This window comes from Pipistrellus hanaki (assembly GCF_964339955.1).
Source record: "Pipistrellus hanaki genome assembly, chromosome: 7".
Classification (NCBI taxonomy): domain Eukaryota; kingdom Metazoa; phylum Chordata; class Mammalia; order Chiroptera; family Vespertilionidae; genus Pipistrellus; species Pipistrellus hanaki.
Window position 1 is genome coordinate 50368866 of NC_140509.1, and position 19826 is coordinate 50388691.

The 19826-nt window shown below is 33.3% G+C and overlaps 1 protein-coding gene across 4 annotated transcripts in view; it reads left to right on the forward strand.

Moving 5' to 3' along the window:
• Window positions 1–19826, forward strand: part of GRIK2 (glutamate ionotropic receptor kainate type subunit 2) — a 526713-nt gene that overhangs the window by 426168 nt on the left and 80719 nt on the right. For 3 of the 4 annotated variants that reach the window (XM_084889359.1, XM_084889360.1, XM_084889361.1), the window contains exon 14: window positions 2599–2816. In XM_084889359.1, the coding sequence (XP_084745485.1) occupies window positions 2599–2816 (218 nt within the window). Of the gene's footprint in view, window positions 1–2598; window positions 2817–5343; window positions 5951–19826 lie in introns of those variants that run through there. The other variant, XM_084889362.1, reaches the window with a different exon arrangement.

A 19826-nucleotide genomic window follows, 5' to 3' on the forward strand; every position in this document is an offset into this window, starting at 1 on the left:
TTGTCCACTTTGAAGAAATTCACTTTGTAATTGCCTTATAGTTCTAAAGAAGTAAAAATTTATTGTTAAATTATAAGATTTTTTTTATTAAAAAGGTACTTTGCTCCTGCTTGTTTAATATTATGCATAAATTTATTGACTCATTACTGTTCAATTTATAATCTACTTTCTAAAATGAGAATAAATAACTACAAATCTAAAGAAAAATAATAATTTAGCAAGTACATGTATGCAAGGTTGTATAAGTTGGAATAAATTTTTCTTTTTAAAATTATGAGCAACCATATATATAGCTTTATAGATATTTCAGCCTAAAATTTGAAAGTTAAGAGAGCTCTTGCATGAACTAATCTAAGCTTGTGACATCTCTTTCTAAATAAGATGAATAGTCAGTACTTGTATTTTCCCTCTTCTATAGGGTGAGTCCAATTTTTTCCCCTTAGGCTTACTCTATACTTGGAAGACAATATTGTAGTGCTTTCAAAATATTAACAATGAATAAAAACCTGTTTTGAAATAAACAGCTATTACAAGTAGTATTGAGTAATACAACCACCAGGCAAACTGCTAGTCACTGCTAAAAACTAGCCTCAATGCTCTAGAGTATATTAGCCTCTTAATAAAGGTCCGACCATAACCAAGTTCTTTTATTATTAATATTTTTGCTACCACTTTGAAAAGTAAAATATCTTTTCGAAGGTATTTGGAAGTTTTAGAGCATTTGTATACTCACAAGATGAGTTTGACATCTATGAAGTCTAGCAATTAAAAATAAGACTATAACTGATATCTCCGAAAATTAAAACAAGTAATCCAAGAGAAAAATTCAAATATACGTTTGCTTTGCCACATAACTACTTCACTGCTGGTGGATACATGAAAGAGGAACCCATACTATCCTGGCTGATGCCAAGCTCCCAGGAATTAGTGGGATGTAGTGCTGGACATGACGTTGCCTTGAGTACATGACAGTCAGCCCCTAACCAGGCTCTGATTCACAAGCCTAGGAGGTACTTGTTTTAAGTCCTTGGGTAAGATATGAACTTGTGGTAATTGGGCCATTTTTTGTCAAATGTCTCCAATGTTTTTTTCTTTCCCAGTCTTGTTTGACTTGGTGTTGTTGTTTAAACAAAAAAACAAAAAAACAAAAAACACGGTAGAATGGGCAGCCAGAGCTGCCGATCGTCTTGAGAGGATTTAGTGTTTCAGTGTCCAGTGTGTGTGTGTGACAGGGCTTAGGAGCGACCACAACGGAAAGGTACTCTTTTGTTTTTTCCTTACAGAGCGGTAGGCAGAGTCTGGAGCTGGAGTTGGCTGTCATGTCCAAGTGTGTCTGCTTTTTAATATTTTGTTCATTGATTCTGAAATTGCAAGAGTAAGATGACCTGCAGTGTAAGATGGGCTGTTTGAATATATTCCAGTCACAACACTACTTCTTTTCAATGTGAACATCAATAATTTGTTGTATGTTTCACTCCTCCTAAAGATATGCTATCTTACAGCATCAGCGATTATATTCAATATATGATTAAAAAACAAATCAGCAAATGGAGTCCATCTTTGCTTCATTCCATTTTACTCAAAGCCTATTAAAAATTGAGTAATTTGTAGCCAATGCTTTCTTGCTTATAGATTCAAAATGATTTAAAGCTAATAGTCATATATTACACATATCCATACGTTAATATAGTTTTCTTATAAAAATTAATATATGCTGATATGTATTCATTTCAACATTAAGACTGTAAATAATGTACATAATGGAAGTATAAAACTATAAGGCTCAATTTAAAAATTGTTAAGATTTTATTTCATAATCTAAATTAATTAAAATTAATAATAATCAAAAGTAAGATATATTTCAGATCCCATTTTCCTATTAATACCATGAGCAGGCAACTCCAGCCATGTATTGTAATATATTTAAGAAATATTTATATATGTGTAAAAGTAAAATTGTGACACTTTACTTATTCTGGTTCCTGCACTGAGGCAACTATAGTGATGGGAGACATTTCTTTATACATAGGAAGTAATATACTACTTATTTTAAAATAAAAACTGGACTAAAACCCCTGTATCTCAAGAAACACGAATATTGGAATTATTTTTACCAACATTACTTTTTGAAATGGCAGGATAGACAATGTTTAGGAGCTCCATGTACATGAAATTAAACTTTACAGAATACTTGGTAAGAAATGTTACTGAACGTACGTTAAATCATTTCTTCTAAAATCCACATAACAAGAATATGAAACACTGTACGTATGGTTTATAAACGAGAGAATTTTTTTCTTTTAATTCTGTTTTTATAGTTTATTCACTCAGTATTCAATTGCTACTTTGCAATGTCTCAGGAAGAACTTGAGTCTCCTGTCACTATACTTACACACAAATGTCCCGAGAGACTGCCTACTAACTCCCGTTGGTCTCTGCACTCACAGCGGTGGTTGTTTGCTTAACTAAAGCAATATGTCAATCAATGATTAAAGCTTTTATTACACAGTGATTCCGTTCTGCCACTGTGACCAAAGTGTCTGACTGCTGATCAAACTCTCTGTATTCGTTTCACCTTTTCCCCCAAATCTCTGTTAGGTTCTGAGCTCATGCCCAAAGCGCTCTCCACCAGGATAGTGGGAGGCATTTGGTGGTTTTTCACACTTATCATCATTTCTTCGTATACTGCTAACTTAGCCGCCTTTCTGACAGTGGAGCGGATGGAATCCCCTATTGACTCTGCCGATGATTTAGCTAAACAAACCAAGATAGAGTACGGCGCAGTCGAGGATGGTGCAACCATGACCTTTTTCAAGGTAAGTCCTACTGGTTATCTAAAATGAATGTGTTAACATGATAGAGTGTGAACAAAGAAATATTTCTCTAGTAATGAATGTAGGAGGATAGCAACACTGTTATTCATAAAGAGCAATCAATAGCATATCCCTCAGGAATGGACAGGTACACAACAAAATATACGGCCATTAAAGCAAAACATTTCAATACTGCAAATGGCAAAGAGTTTTTGCTTTCTAGGTATTCTAATTTTGTTTGGAGGAAAATCTGCCCAAAGGTAAGTCTCTCCTACCCTCTCCCACAAGGTTTTATCTTCAAATGCAAAACAAATAAAGTGATGCATTTACTGAAAATTTGTATGTCTTGGTTATTCCAGAAGAATAGAATGATTACATGTGAGACTGTTTCCATACATACATTTCTTTGTTGAGATGAGACAAAGTTTACTTGTTCAAAAGCCTAAAGAAAAAGAAGGAAAGGAAGGGCTGAAAGAGAAAATCAGAAACAGTTCTTATTAGTTGTACATTCATCCATTTAACATTCTGGTGGCACGGAGTCTGAAAATGGGCTACCCACTGGAGTTGCAATGTTTCTACAGGGACAATCCTGCGGAACATTCAAATGGAAGGTGTGGCTGAACAAAGAGTGCCTTGTTTTCCTCTTTATCATTTTTCTACTTTCAACAACTGACCTCACTGGCCAGAATAGACCAAATTTAATTTTGTGATGCCTTCACTGTTCACACAAATGCAATTATAGTCCAAATAAACAAGTAGTAGAGTAGATTTAAAAAAAAATAATTGACTCAAACTATAAAATAATTTCCTCTATCATTAAGTGCCTATTGAGTGTCAGAAATTGCACTTTATGTTGGCTATTCTACAGCAAATAGTATCTAGTTCTCACTTTCAAGGCGATTGTAGCTTAATTGGGCATATGGAAAACTATTCCCACAATCATAAATCTGGGTTTTATATTACTTAAAACAGCAGTTTTGCCAAATAATTATGTAAATTTTTGGTAAAAATTCTTACAAAACTAAATCAGCTTTTAGTTTGGAGTTCTAAAAGACACTACATACCCAAAGAATTAAACAAATTTTATTTTTTCGTCAAATATACATAATGCTTACAATTTAATTATTTTCAAAGCGAATCTGTCATCTGGCTAGTGAAAGGTTAACATCTGTGGTGCCCCGGCAGGCTAAATAGCAATCACTGATGGTGATTAAAGAAGATTGTATTTATTTAAAGAAAAGGGGATGGGAGATGGGGATAACCAAAGGGAAGGGGCTACCCAGAGAAAAGGGAGCCTTGGAGAAAGGTTCAGGGGTTAGCCCAGGTCTAGCTGCTGCTGCCCGTTGCTCCTCTGGTTGCAGTCTCACTGGGTCCCTTAGGGGGGAGAGGATACATGCCTGTGGGGGAAGAGAAGGGGAAAGGGATTGGCTCCATGTGCTCCTTGGAGGGAGAGCTTGAACTGGGTCCCTTGTCCTGAGCATATATCCCTCTCTCTCTTGCAAATAGAAATATTAGGGGAGGTATCAGGGGAGGGTCGCAACAGAATATTCATCAGCTTTGCAGGTGTGCTCTTTCAGGGTCATGGTCTCCACTGATGGGTGGCAGCCAGGGCACCACCTGTCTGGTTTTCCTGCTTTCTGGGCCTGGAGCTGAAATACAACTGAGGCCCAGAGGTTCTCTTTAGGGAGGAAAGAGGCAGGGGGTCTAGACCTCCTGACCATGGATATGAAAGATCAGGGGTCCAACCCTCATGCTAGGGGAGGATAGGTTACCCTTGAAGGCAAGGTTCTTGTTTTCCCAATTTTTGCCCCTTGGCAGGCATCTGGGGCTTTCTGTCCTGGTGAGTTTCTGTACCTGGCCCATGGTCCTTGCTCTGAGCGTTCTAACAGCTAGATTAAAGCTTGGATGTGTATTTCATATTTAATTGGATGTGCATTTTATATTTATATTTAATGTAACTAAATACGGTCAGTATTTATCTGACTATATTAATTGCAATAAATCAGTTTTCCTTAATTTAACATTTAGGATAAATAAAGATTACTTATAAATTTTTTGAAAAATAAGTCAACTGTTGAAAATGCTAAGTACACATTGTGAGTAAATAACTTTGCAGAGAGTGAATATGTATGTGATGCATTTAAATTATTAAAGTATTCAAGGGACTATTGCAATTGTTTGTAAAATAGTGCATGTGATCTAATACCAAAAGTGATTAATTCTGTGTCACAAGTGCTTCAGGGTTTTAACCTTATTTGTGTTTTGCAGAAGACTAGACTATCTCATGTTCAAGTTCTTATAGACTACAAAGGAGCTTTATTTCTAGAAAATCAATTTGAAAACAAGTTATCCTTTCTCATTATAAAATTTCATTTTTTTATCATTTTAGTTTTTCCAGTATTTTGTTATCTTTTATTTTTTTTAAGCTCAGTTGTTCTCTGCAGTGTTATTTTTGCCTACCTTCACTTCTCCTTGTTATTGACTTTACTGGTTACTCTTTCATCTCTTGTTTTTCTTTCTCACACACCAGGATGCTCCTAGCGCCCAGGAAAAATTGACATGAAACAATTTGATGTTTCCTACAGCATAGGCTTTCTTGTTGTAGAATGAAAGCTTCTAGAATGTACGCTAGTCATAATAAAAACCACATAGTGCTAAATCACTAACTTGACAATTACCTTATGTTGATAACTTTATCACGTGCCGAATTCTTAATGTAAAAGATACATTAAATGATGACTTTTCTTTAGTTATTTTAGTGTAGACCTAAATGGTACTAATTTCAACTTTATATTGTGGCTTGTTAAAGTATATGCTTATATAGTCAATGGGTATATAATTATTTTTAAATTCTCTGGAAATCTGTAACTGAAGCAATGGCATACTAATTTTGAAACTCCTTAGCCTATTTGGCTCAGTGGACAGAGCATTGGCCTGAGGACACAAAGGCCCTGGGTCCAATTCCTGTCAAGGACACACATACCTTGGTTGCAGGCTTTTCCCAGGTCTGGACCCTGGCTGGGATGCCTGCAAGAGGCAACCAATTGATGTATTTTTCTCACATTGTTATTTCTCTCTGTCTTTCCACTCTTCCACTCTCCCTAAAAACTAATGGGAAAATATCCTTGGATGAGGATTTAAAAAAATAATAATAAGAAGAAACTCTTCAATAAACCAGGGATGATAGTGTGTAGTCTCTTTATATTTAACATCATTTTTTTAATTTTTTAATTAATAGCAATGAGTACAAATACTCCAGGAAACACCATTAAAGCATTCATTTCTAAAGGAATTTCCATTGTTTTATTACTAATTTAACAAGACCCTGCAGATAGCTAATTGTTTTGGAATGCTCAGTTCTAGAATACTATTTCAAAGAATAGTGTAGTTTTGTTATTACAAGCAAGAAAGGCTGGCTCAGAATACTTGTTCTTAGAGGGAGTAAGTCCTCAGTACAGCACAGTCAGGTATATTGCCATTCTTCAGTGTCAAGTAATTCCTTTTCCAAAGTACATGTTTGACTGTAGTCATTGATTTTATGAGTATATTGTCTCCAAAAGGGGCTCTTTCTCCTTCACATCTACACCACACATATTTATCCAAGAAATACATCTAAAACCACAACTGGTAAAATAGCTCAAAATTGAGCAGATGATAATTTTCAGTATTATTTCATTTAAACAATAAAAAACTGTATGGCAGCACTAATATGTTCTTAATTATAATTAGATAGTCAATTAGCTAGGAGCCTGAGAAACTTATTTAAAACATACACACACACTTGAAACCTACATAATCTTATTAACCAATGTCACCACAATAAATTTAATAAAATAAATGAATAAATGTAAAAAATTACACTGAAGAGAATAAAAAGACAATACTTACACTTGAGAGAAGATGCTTGCAAGACATGATCTTTAAAGAACTAGTATCTATAATATATAAGGACTCCTATTAAGCAAAATGACAAAATATATTAATATGCATTTTATGGAGTGAGGCAATATATATAAACTATGAACTTATGAAAATATCTTTAACCTCATAAATAAGGAGGAAATTAAAAACTGAAATCAGAATAAGATTGTGATTAGTTAGCAAACAGATCAGCACAAGTGAAAATGGTCTTTCTATACAAAGTGCTGGCAAGGGTGAGAAATAGTTGGCACTTTGATATATTGCTGATATGAGTGTAACTGGAAAATGCCTGGCACTACCTAATAAATTTGAAAATGTCTTAACCTTTCAAAAAAAAAAAAAAAAGAAATAAAAGAATAAAGAAAAACTCATAAGGAGGAATCAAAACCCCCCAGGAATTTGGGAACTTGGCATTGTAGAATTAAAATCTCACCCCAGCCGAAACCGGTTTGGCTCAGTGGTAGAGCGTCGGTCTGTGGACTGAAAGGTCCCGGGTTCGATTCCAGTCAAGGGCATGTACCTTGGTTGCGGGCACATCCCCTGTAGCGGGTGTGCAAGAGGCAACTGGTCGATGTTTCTCTCTCATCGAGGTTTCTAGCTCTCTATCTCTCTCCTTCCTCTCTGTAAAAAATCAATAAAATATAATTTAAAAAAAATAAAATCTCACCCCAGGGCAGAACACTATACAGAATGTTGTCAAGCAAACAAGCACATTCTTTTTACCCTAAAGTATGAAGTCAGAAGAATGAATACATATAGATTACAGGCTCAAAAATAACTCAACTAAAGCTGATAAACATTTTGGTCTCTTTTGAGAATCCCTATATTTCCAAAGTGGGTCAGACATTTTACAAGCTGATGCCTAATCCCCTTTTTATTATGCAACTCATGTTTTCCAAGTTCTATAGCTTGTCTCCTGAGCTTGGCTTAACTAATATAGTCTTCCAAAAAAAAAAGACAGAATCAAAGGAAATACATGTTTTTTTGTAGTTATTAAAAATTTTCTGCCACATATTAAAATGGCATTTAAGTGGTAACAAATATCTAATTTAAATCACTTAATACTTCTGAAAACATAGAGTCTACAATTTTGAATACTTACTGGGAATAATTTTAAACACACACTCACACACACACACACACACACACACACACAAAAAAAAAAAAAAAAAAAAAACCTTTGAAAAGAGAAACCTGAACTTATTGATAATTCCAAGCTCCACCATCTATTGGCTGTATATAGATAGGACATTCAGATTTGTAAACCTATGACTCTTCATTTCTAAATTGGAATGCCTAACAGGACCAGTCTCATGATATTTTTTAAATCTATACTAATAAAAGGGTAATATGCTAGTTGGACTGGACATCTTTGGGAAAGCCACAGTGGCAGGGGCCTAGGCAGAGGCAGTTAGGAGCAATCAGGCTGGCAGAAGGAAGCAGTTAGGGGGAGATCAGGCTGGCAGGGGAGGCCAGTTGGAGGGCAATCAGGCAGGCAGGCTGAGTGGTTAGGGACCATCAGGCAGGCAGAAAGGTCAGCGGTTAGGAGCCTAAACCAGCAGTCGGGCATCCCCCAAGGGGTTCCTAATTGGAGAGGGTGCAGGTAAGCTGAGAAATCCCCTCCCCATGAACGAATTTAATGCACCGGACCTCTAATATTAAATAAAAACCCCTGCATGATAAGTTATGCACCTAGTAAAAGCATATTTTATAGATGTTACTACATGTCTAATTGTAAATGTTAGAATTAAAATGATTTTAGCCGAAACCGGTTTGGCTCAGTGGTAGAGCCTCGGTCTGCGGACTGAAAGGTCCCAGGTCCGATTCCGGTCAGGGACATGTACCTTGGCTGCGGGCACATCCCCGGTAGGGGGTGTTCAGGAGGCAGCTGGTCGATATTTCTCTCTCATCGACGTTTCTAGCTCTCTCTCTCTCCCTTCCTCTCTGTAAAAAAATCAATAAAAATATTTAAAATAAATAAATAAAATGATTTTAGACATTGTCAAGTAAATTGTATTTCTATGACCAACAATTGGGTAAATAATTTTCAAATAGATAAATGAGATCATACCATGTTTATATAATTTAAATTAATTCATTCTTCTGATTATTGTTATGAAAATGAAATAATTTCATAATTGAAATAAAAAAGTCCGTGGAGCAATTTTTAGAAGCTCTTTTCTAGACTATGTATTTTGAAATAAGATATATTATAGTAATCTCTTATCCCTGAGGGATATGTTACAAGACCCCCCCAATAGATGCCCATAACTGCATAGTATCAAACTCTATATATTTGTTTTTCCTATGCATACATACCTATGACATTTTAATTTATAAATTCAGCAAAGTAAGAGATTAACAACAAAAACTTAAATGATAATAGACAACATTTTATAACAATAAACTGTAATAAAAATTATGTGAATGTGGTCTCACTTTCTCAAAATATTTTATTATGGTGTATTCATTCTTCTTTTTGTGATACTATGAGATGATTCAATGCTGACGTCCTGAGACAAATGAGGTCCTCAGAATGGCACACAATTTAATACTTACCAAACTATATTTGCTTGATTCCTCTGTATCAGCACTACCCTAGACAGCATGGAACAGGATTGAATCTATGTTATTCACACTGGGATCTCCAGGCCCTAGCACAGACTCTACATATGTTGTTAGTGACTGATTGTCACAATAATGTTGCTTTAAAAACAAAACAAAACAAACAAACAAACAAAACAACATCTTAGTGACATGTAATATAAACCTTTAGTTAGCTTACAGGTCAGCTGTGCTTCTACTGGAAACTTGTTGCCCAGAGACTGCCTACATTTGTAGCAGACTTTGTTTCTTTTGCAAGAGGGTCAGTGCTTTTGCCAATACCATTTCTGCTAAACCTGCTAAATATTTCTTGAATCCATTTATAATCTATCTACAATCCATGCCCACAATCCTTTTTTAGGAGGTGTCTCTCTGTAGATTTAATTATTGCTATTTGGGGCAAGCAGGTCTTTATCCAGAGGAGAAACTCTACAAGGTTTTGCCCTAATTTTTTCAGAGGTCATAACAAAGCACTTCAAGGCAACATGATTAATGTGAAATTTAGTGAGGCTTGACATCATATGGGAACAATTTTGAGAACTTTTACTTACTTAGAACACTGAAGATTAGAAACATTTTTATTACCCAGCCATGCAATTTCTAACTCTATGTCACCTCTAAATTATGTTTGCAGACAGCCTGGATCTTTTAAATTTATTTCTCCCTCTCTTCCCTCATTCTTACCCTCCTCCTGCGCCTCCTTCATTGTTGTTCTTATTATTGTCAATATTCTCTTTTCCTACTTTTCTTATGTAGCTAATATTTCCTATGTAAAACCAGCTAATACCTTAAATATTTGTCATTTTTTTCTGGATAATTTTTTTGGCCAAATCCAAAAGATTATTAGTGCATTTTCCATCTTCTAAAATATGACTAGGCACACTTTTAAAAATATTATTTGTCCATATATTCACAGATACCGATTTATCCAGCCTCTTCTAATGATTTCATTGCCATCTGCTAGGTGAGCCTAAATCAGTGCTCCAATGTACATTTCTTTATGGCAGCAACTCACTTTTTTTTTTCTTTTTCTTTTTTTCTTTTTTTCTTTTTTTTTTTTTTTTTTTTTTTTTTTTTTTTTTTTTTACCAAATTCTGTACAGTTATTCATTGGAACAATAAACATTGTATTAATTGATGTAATACCTAGGACAGAGGGTTTTAGACGAATGCTTGATTACTTAAAAAATTTTGCTATTCTGTAGAGAGCCATAAATGTTTCTGCAAAATATGTAACATTCTATGGCATTTTCATTTCATTTTATTTTATTTTATTTTATTTTTAAATATATTTTATTGATTTTTCACAGAGAGGAAGAGAGAGGGATAGAGAGTTAGAAACATGGATGAGAGAGAATCATCCTTCAGCTACCTCTTGTGCACCCCCTACTGGGGATGTGCCCGCAACCAAGGTACATACCCTTGACCTGAATCGAACCCGACGCTCTATCCACTGAGCCAAACCAGTCCCGGCGGCATTTTCATTTTAACCTTGGGTTAAGAGTCAGTTTATTTGGAAGTGTAGAGCATAGTGTTAGGAATTCAATCAAGTGGATTGATCCATGTAGGGGAAAGCTTTATCTTTTGGTATCTCGCAGCAAAGAGGGTTTGTTTTGTGTTCTTTTTCTTTGTGCTTAGTCTCCCTCTTTAGGTGAACTCAAAGTATATACTGACTGCCAGCTCGTTTATTTTCACAGTAACCCCTAAGGAAGGTAGAAAGCAATTATCATTACGCTCATTTAACAGATGAAGAAACTGGGCCATGAAGAGGTTAAGTGTCTTATTAATTATGAAAGCAATAACCCAGGGACTCGTAGTATCAACAATAAAAGTAATAGCTAACGACATCATGGCATAACCATCACTATTCAGAATAACTAAGTGCATTAGTCATTTTGGCTCACCCACATGACCTCAAATGTTTGATCATATTAAACTTCTAAACCATTTGCTTTGAGCCATTAGGGCAGATACAGCTATAACATGTTCTTTACAGTCTGCTACTTATTCTGAGCTTCTAGGTTCAATGGCCTTCTGAAATTAAATTATGCTAGGTGACATTATAGGTTTCTAAGCCTGGATTGCGTGTAGGACATGCCTGAAATAATTTTTTGAAAGAGTGAGTGATTTTTAAATTTTTTTTTCTTTTTCTTTTTTTTTTTCTTTTCAAATGCCAAAATAACATGCCATTTTTGAGTTGACAAACACAATGTAAAAACTTGACAGTTTACCACATGCAATTAAAAGGGATTTACATTTCCCATATTTTTCTTAATTTCTGCAAAATATTACTCTTATTTGTTTTTATGTAGAATAGTGTTGGTAATTCAGGCACAATATATTTATTATGAAGACATTTTCACATTAGAAAAGTAAATTCTGAAAATGGCATCCATTAGTGTATTTTTTACACTGAAAACTGTTTTCTGAAACAAGTGTTTATTTTTCTCTTCCTGTATTGGTGGTAAGACATTTTGAAAATTCCGTTTGCATATGCAGGAAATTGACTTACAATACTTTTTAAAGATGAGAAAGATCATCTAAAATTACTTTTGAATTTATTTTATTTTGTTTATTTTTACTGAGAGATTTGATTTATACAGCACTGTGTAAATTAAGGCGTACATGTGTGATTCAGTGCATCCACTCCCCTTTCTTTCATATTAGGGTGGGCATTTTGTCTTCTGAAACACAGACCCCACAAAATATCAGACAGAGGCATAAAGTAATCTGCTGACCATATTCTAACTTCTTTTGGATTATTACCCTGAATTGTCTTTAAAGACGTTTGAATAGATATTTGCTGAAAGTAAATAATCTAATTACATTTTCACTCTGATACCATCCCTTAATAAGTATGCACGAGAATTGCCATATAGCAGGATGAAGTGTTAGAGCTTTTCCCTATCTCATAGAAATATGATGGGGTCTATCCTAACTTTTGTTTCTGTCTCTGAGTAAATATTTATAAAAACGTATGTTCTATGGGACCAAGGGAGTGAATATATTGACCTCTCCTTTATAAGTCTTTATTGCATGTTCATTTACCATGGGGTGGGGGTTGGGGGAATGGGGGAAGAGACCTATAAGAGGGCATATTAGAGTTGAAGAATTGTACATGTGACTTCAGTGTTTATATAATGGGAGACATATTAAGAATAGATGAAGTACCTTACTCAATAGGTAGATATTGTTAGGTTCAGAGCAACAGTTTAAGATTTGAACTCATCTAGTTTTCTTGTCTGAGCTTATTGTACTATCCAAAAATATTTATTGAACTATTGTCATTCCTTTCCTTGTTGTGGGAAAAAAATAATGTACTTTTTTAAACTAATGGTAACAAATTATTGCACAATTCTAATTGATATCTTCCTTTGTGTCACTTTGTGATTGCTCAATACCCATCTCCCTATAGATCTAAACTGAAACAAAATGCTCCTCAAATATGACATTCTGCTCTAACTTGGATGATAGAAAACAGAATAGAATTAGGCTTCCAAGGCAACATCTATTCTTGATAATTTGCTTGCAAGTTACTAATTAGATAATAACTCTATGACTATTTAAAGTAAATAGAAATTTTATTTTGAATTCTTGTTTCATGAATTCAAGTTTGTGGATAATTTAATTTATTGTTTTAAATTTTCTGCCTACTTAATGGAGCCAAATAAAATTTAAAAGCTTCGTGCATTTGAACAGCAATGTATCTGAGAGGTCGGTTTAGATTAATGATGAATATTATTACTAAAATTTTCTTTGGTTCATGTTGATGCTTTCTTCATTTTCTATCAGACACCTTTTCTAGTCATCTAAAAATATATCTCAGCAAAGCTTTTCATAGCCATATTATTTCTTTAATTCTTGCAAATTATTTTTTCTTTAATAATAGCGATAAACTATTGATTGTGGGTAATGGGTTATTGTTAACCTTACATTAAATGGAAATACTATTTTTATAAAGTAAGGTTGGTGTTTTAAAAGTGTTATAGTCTTATTAGTGTCTAATGTGGTTTTGATAATTCATTATGTTTGAAATAAATATTTAATCCAAGTTTTTATTATGCATTTGATTTATTGGCATAGTAAGGAGATTATTTTTAGCCAAGAAGCTTGTCTCCCTCCCCCACCCTCATCTAACACACCATTTATTGTATGCGAGGCCTGATTCTATGTTTATTACAGGGATTTGCATAAGGCCTACAGAAACCCAACACCATTTTACTATGTTCCCATTCCCAGACATAAAATGGTGCCTTTGAGTAAAGCTGCTTCATCAGACACTAGTTTCGCATGCCAAGTTACAGCCATCAATGGCGAAACAGCAGATGTGAAGGCTAGTTGGCATCAGAGCATATGAGTCAAAGACTTTCCTATGGGAAAGAAAGTGCTTCATTACCCTTTATCTATACTAAGAACATTGGTTCTATCAAGCTGTCTGAAAATTCGAATATGATGGGTTTTATTACCCTAGCTCTGCCAGAGTGAATTCAATAGTTAAAAAGTAAGCGCTAATACCATTTGGGGAATTCTAAGAAGTGATTCAAGTCTCAATGTATTTAAACTTGGAAGGAGTAGCGACTTTTATCTTAACTTCTCTAAAATGTCCGAGGGACAAAAGTTTAATTCTCTGTAATGGTTGGGTTTACCACATGTACCAGTGAAGCTTTGGGGACTTTAATTGAAGAATAAATTATGTGTTTGACTGAAATGTGAAATCTGAGAAACGAAGTTTTAATTGCCTTGGAAAGCTTGTGTGCTGGGTTGCTTTTATTCTAGCATACACTGTGGTTCCCTCCCTCATTTGCCCTCCCTCCTCCATCCAGTGCAGGGACCACTCTTACTGTCTGTCACCTCAGGATGGCAGCTTAAACACTATGTTGCACCTCATCAATCTTAGGAGAGAGGTCCCCACAGGGAGAAAGAAAATTCGAAAGCCAGTTAATATAGTGATGTTGAGCTGGCATGTCAGGTGCTGGATAATGGATCATAGTTGTCACTGCAAAAGTTTATAGCCACTGGTTAGGCAACAATTTGAAGGAAGTCAAGAAGGACATATTTTTTGATAGAAAGAAGTAGGCTGAGATAAGTATTATTTTAAAATTGTCCTTTAAAAATATAATGTAAATAAATATAATTTCTTAGACAAAAAATAATTGCAATGAAAATTCTATCTCTTCTACCAAAATAGCTGATTAAAAGCATCTTTTGGTATTTTTAAAATGAATATGCAAACAAACAAACAAAAAACCCAGACTCTCTGCTTTGTATATTATTTGAGGAAGTTATACTGATTGGCATTGTGGCTAAGAAAGATCCATCATTCATGCTTACTGTTTCTTTTAGAGGTGGGTCCAGCTATAGAATATCAAAAGAGACATTTTTATTCCTATTATTGTCCATTGATTAGAGATGTATACACTGAAACTTTAGCTTAATTTAGAATATCCTTGGCAGTTAGAGGTCTGTGACCTGTGATGAATTTTTTAGGAAGCTGATCTTTAGTTGCCAATACAATTTATACTAATTAGCTTCTTCGGTCAGCTAAATTTTCTTTTGTTCTTTTATTTCCCTTTCGTTTTCCAAAATCCAAATAGCAATAATATCACTTTGTTCTTTGATCTTAAGAGTTGATTGAAGACATCACATGGTAGTTGATTCCTTCATTATATCAGAAAGAAAAATAAGGTTTACTGTTATTTACTTCTCCTGCCATTTTTGATGCTTTAGACCAGTGTTTCCCAACCTTCTCTCATGATGAGAATCACCTGGTGGAGTTGTTAAAACACAGATTCCTGAATCCCAACTAAGAAGTGCTAAACTAGAATTTTTGAGAACATATAGGTAAAATTGCATACCTAACTTAGTGCTGTATATAACATCTGTATATAACATCTGTCTTAGAGCACTAGTTAAGTATACAATTTTACCTATATGTTCCCAAAAATTCTAGTTTAGCACTTCTTAGTTGGGATTCAGGAATCTGTGTTTTAACAACTCCACCAGGTGATTCTCATCATGAGAGAAGGTTGGGAAACACTGCTTTAGACTTCTATTTAAGAAAACACAGAACTGTTATTTCCCTTTAGAAGCAAACAAAATGGAAGGTCATGAACTGTTCTGCTACTTAATGGTCTTAGCACTTCATCGGGCATATTTACAAGTAGAAAACATAAATCATAAATCATCTTAACTTTTTTTTATATCCTTTCCACTAACTCTGCACAGATTGGAAAAAGAACAACATAAACTTTAGAGCTTATTAGTAGGTGTTGATAATTACAAAGTTAATATAATAGATTCCTTAAAATGTTGCTTGAAACATATGATTAGATTGGACATTACTGCTAAATGTCTTAGTTTTAAAGGGATCAGGTGCTGAAATAACTCTAATTTCTCTTTTTTGCTGTAATATTTGTGACTTTGGCAGTGCCTTCAGTTGTTTAAATCCTTAATACATGCTGATGAGCACTTTCATTGGCCTCCCATATTAGAGTATTTCTTTAACAATTTCAATGAGAACTTTCCAGATGAGTGAATGTGTCTGCACATATATGCATATATGCATAAGTAGTGTGTTTTGTAGTATTGAGACATGCAACCTTAACTGGAGTTAAATTATGAATAATTATATACTTTATTTTTCTTATACCATAAATTTCCATATTAAATCTTTTTTAGTGGGAGAATAGTTCAGGGTTGGCAATAAAATTGTAATTTTCTATTTTCTGACAACAAATAAATACTGATTTTGATTGTTATTAACCTATTGTATGCACCATAGCACTACTGGATTTCAGTGGAAAGATTTTATTATCTCTAAAAATAAGTGTTTCATTTATTAAATAGCATAATCACAGCTATTTAGAAGCTATACTATAAATTAGTTTGCTTTGTAGGTCTCTTAACTGTTTTCAGAACACTATGAGTTCCTGCTTCATTTTAATTGATTACAAAAACAAATAAAGACCAGAGAATTGGAAAGCAGCATTAATAATGAAAATAAAGGATTGTTCAATCAAAGCAGTGCACTTTAACATAATGATTAGATGCATCAGCTAGGTATTGGCATGATATCCTACATCTGACACTTACTAGGGATTTATTTAATCTCTCCAGGCAAATGTGGTTATAGATATATATCTTCTAGATTGATTATATAAAGCACCAATAGGTACTAAACTCCCAGTAGGTACCTACAGTTATCTTTACTATAAGGCGCTTAATAGTAGGCTTACTAAACTCTATAGCCAGTTAAACCATTTTCCCAATATGAACGCTTTGTATTTCTGGAAATACATTCAGTTTACCTATGGTTAATGCCAGGATCTGACACTCAGTTGCATTTTTTTTTCTGTCTTTAATAATTTGATCCTGATTGTAATTTACTTACAATATTCTGGAATATTCTCTTGTACTGCTTAAAAGTTAAAATGCATTATAAATCCAGTTCCAGCTACACAATGTGGGTAGTCTTTTCATTAATGGTCTTTTATGCATGGTTGTTTAATTCATGCTCTTTTTATTATGTGTGAGATTTGTTTTGACAACCCATTTATGCTCAGAATTAATACTTGAATAGGGGAAAAAAAACTCCCATTTTTAATCATTCTTTCTTCCCATGAATATTAACCATTGTAATCTAAACAAGTTTCTTTTTTTCTTATGATAATAATGCATATGACTCATGAGATCTACAGAATGTTAGGGGAAATTTCCCAAGGCCAATCTACAAAGATAATTCTTAATATCTTCTAAGAACTACTTTAACATTTTCTCTTTAGATATTTAGAACTTAAAGTTTTTTGTTTTGTTTCAGTTTTAAAAACTTTAAACAATACAGCTGCACAAATTCTTCGGTTTTCCTTTGAATACAGATGATAATACTCTTTTCAGAAATATCCTTTAAAGATTCATTATTAGTAAAATATGATTATAAGACTTTTTATAACTCTTTCAGAAAAATACTATTTCTTGAGATAGAGTCTAAAACAAATAACCTTTTGCTAAATTCCAAATGCATTATAACCTAGTCATTGCAAAATTTCAAAGTATGTTTACATGTAAACACATATGTACAACAGAGAAATCACATCTTAGACACTTAAATGATTAGATTGTTCATTTTTAATAGCCATTGTATTATAATATCAGAAATTTAGTGCTTTAAATATTACATTTAATAAGCATTTTAAATTGAACTTTAAAGAAAAAGTAGTCGAGGTGATATTAAAGTTATCTGTTTAGGATTCCTAATATAACCTTACTTTCAAGTGAAAGAAAAAAAAATAATATAATGCAAATATATAAGAGTAATCATTAACCTTTTTTAGTTAACTTCTATTAATGTATATTTAGAAGAATGATCATAGAAATATATATATATATATATATATATATATATATATATATATAATCTGTTTAAGCTGACATAAAATAAAATTAATTTTAGCTTATTTGGTTAATAAATCATTATAATAATATTTATAAATTTAGATTACATACATTTTTATAAAAAATCAGATCTTGTAAACTAAGACTTGTAAAATTTTAATTAATATGCCCTTGTATATTACATGACATTTACAGTTTATGTAAAGTCATATGTCTATTATTGAATCACAGTTATTAAGCCATCTGGTTGCACTTTTATCCATTTTGTAGAAAATGGCTTTTGTGAAGCATATTTTGGAGGATATTACATCATTATTGTGCATTAGAAATTCTGTTTTTTGTTGTTTTCTAAGAATGTGTGAATATTAAGCACTTATTTATTTATATATGGTACTTAGAAGAGTGATGTTTTTAAATTTAAGAGATGCTTTAATTTTATGTATTAATACTCTCTGGAAGTAGAAGTCAAGACCTTTTTTCCATTTCAGACACAGTGATACATTCTCACATAGATAATTTATAGCTGAAGTTCAACTACCTCAGCCAAGGGTCAAAAGTAAACAGGAAAAAAAAAAAACTTGCTGATCCAGATATAAATAAATGTTTTCCTTTTCAGTGGGCATGAACCATTTTCCTAACCGATTTGAACTAATAAGCAAACAAAGAGATTGATAAACCAGATTATCAGTTCTCTTCCACCCAGTAGAGGATAGATTTCATCATCCATCTGATAGAGATCACCAAATTAGAAAACCAAATACTTAATCACTGTTGTTACCAATTTGGGATATTTTACTAGTTAGGCAAGATCTAGAAACAAAAGCAAAACAAAACAAACAGTAGAGGAAGAGGAAGAAAAAAAATTGAGAATTGGAAAGTCAGAAAAGCTAAAGTTCTATTGACAATTGGTATTCACTCTGTTGTACAAGAAAATATGTGCCTTAGCATAAATAGACCCATAGGGCTACTTCTCCAGCTCACCAATATATTTGGTTCTGTCAGGTGAATTCACTTGGGTATCTTGGTGAAAGTACCATAAAAAAAATGCTAAAGTATAATTTAAAAAAAAAATTAAATCTTACTCGTGAAAATATAAACTGGATGTTCAATGGATATTTTATTTATTTATTATTCAAAGAAGAATTTGGAGAACAGACATATGCATAAGTATACACAATCAAGAATGCTGAAATGTATTTGCTAATAAGTGAAAAACTGTTTAAAATCATTTAAAGCAATAAAATAAAATGTTTGGAGATAATGATTTGCCAGGTAGAAACCAGTTTTCCCAACCATGTGAAATAAATGTTACAGATAAAAAATAATTTGCATCACTATCATTTTTTTTAACAGGATAACTTCTATGCCTACAAAATTGCTAATAGAACAGTCAATAGAAAGTCAAAGGAACATACCAGATAGAATCAGATAATCCCCAGAGTGCCTGCAACATAACTTTATATACATAAATAACCCCACAATATGAAACAATACCATTTTGAAATTTCTAGACCGTTAACTTCAGTACATATGCTGCCTAACATGATCTGCCTGAAAAGAAGCCTATAGGTATATGTATTGTGTATGTTCTTTATTCTCACTTCCTCTTCATATTTGTACTTCTTGAATTAATAAAATAAAACCATACTCTTTTCCACCCATATTTTTCTTCTCCAAGGTAAAAAATAAAAATCTTCACAGTCAAAATAATAAAACGTGAGTTAGAAACATTGATTTTTGAAGAGCCTTCCTTATGGCAGATACTATAGACCTACCCTTCATCACTATAATAGATACATTTCTATTAGAGATTTTCTTTTTATATTTACTTCTATTTATATTTTTTATAGATTTGCTTAGTTATAAAATAATTTTGCCAAAACCAGTTTGGCTCAATGGATAGAGCATCGCTCTGCCCACTGAAAGGTCCCAGGTTCGATTCTGGTCAAGGGCATGTATATTAGTTGCAGGCACATCCCCAGTAGGGGGTGTGCAGGAGGCAGCTGGTCAATGTTTCTCTCATCGGTGTTTTTAGCTCTCTATCCCTCTTCCTTCCTCTCTGTAAAAAATCAATAAAATATATTTTAAAAATAGTTTT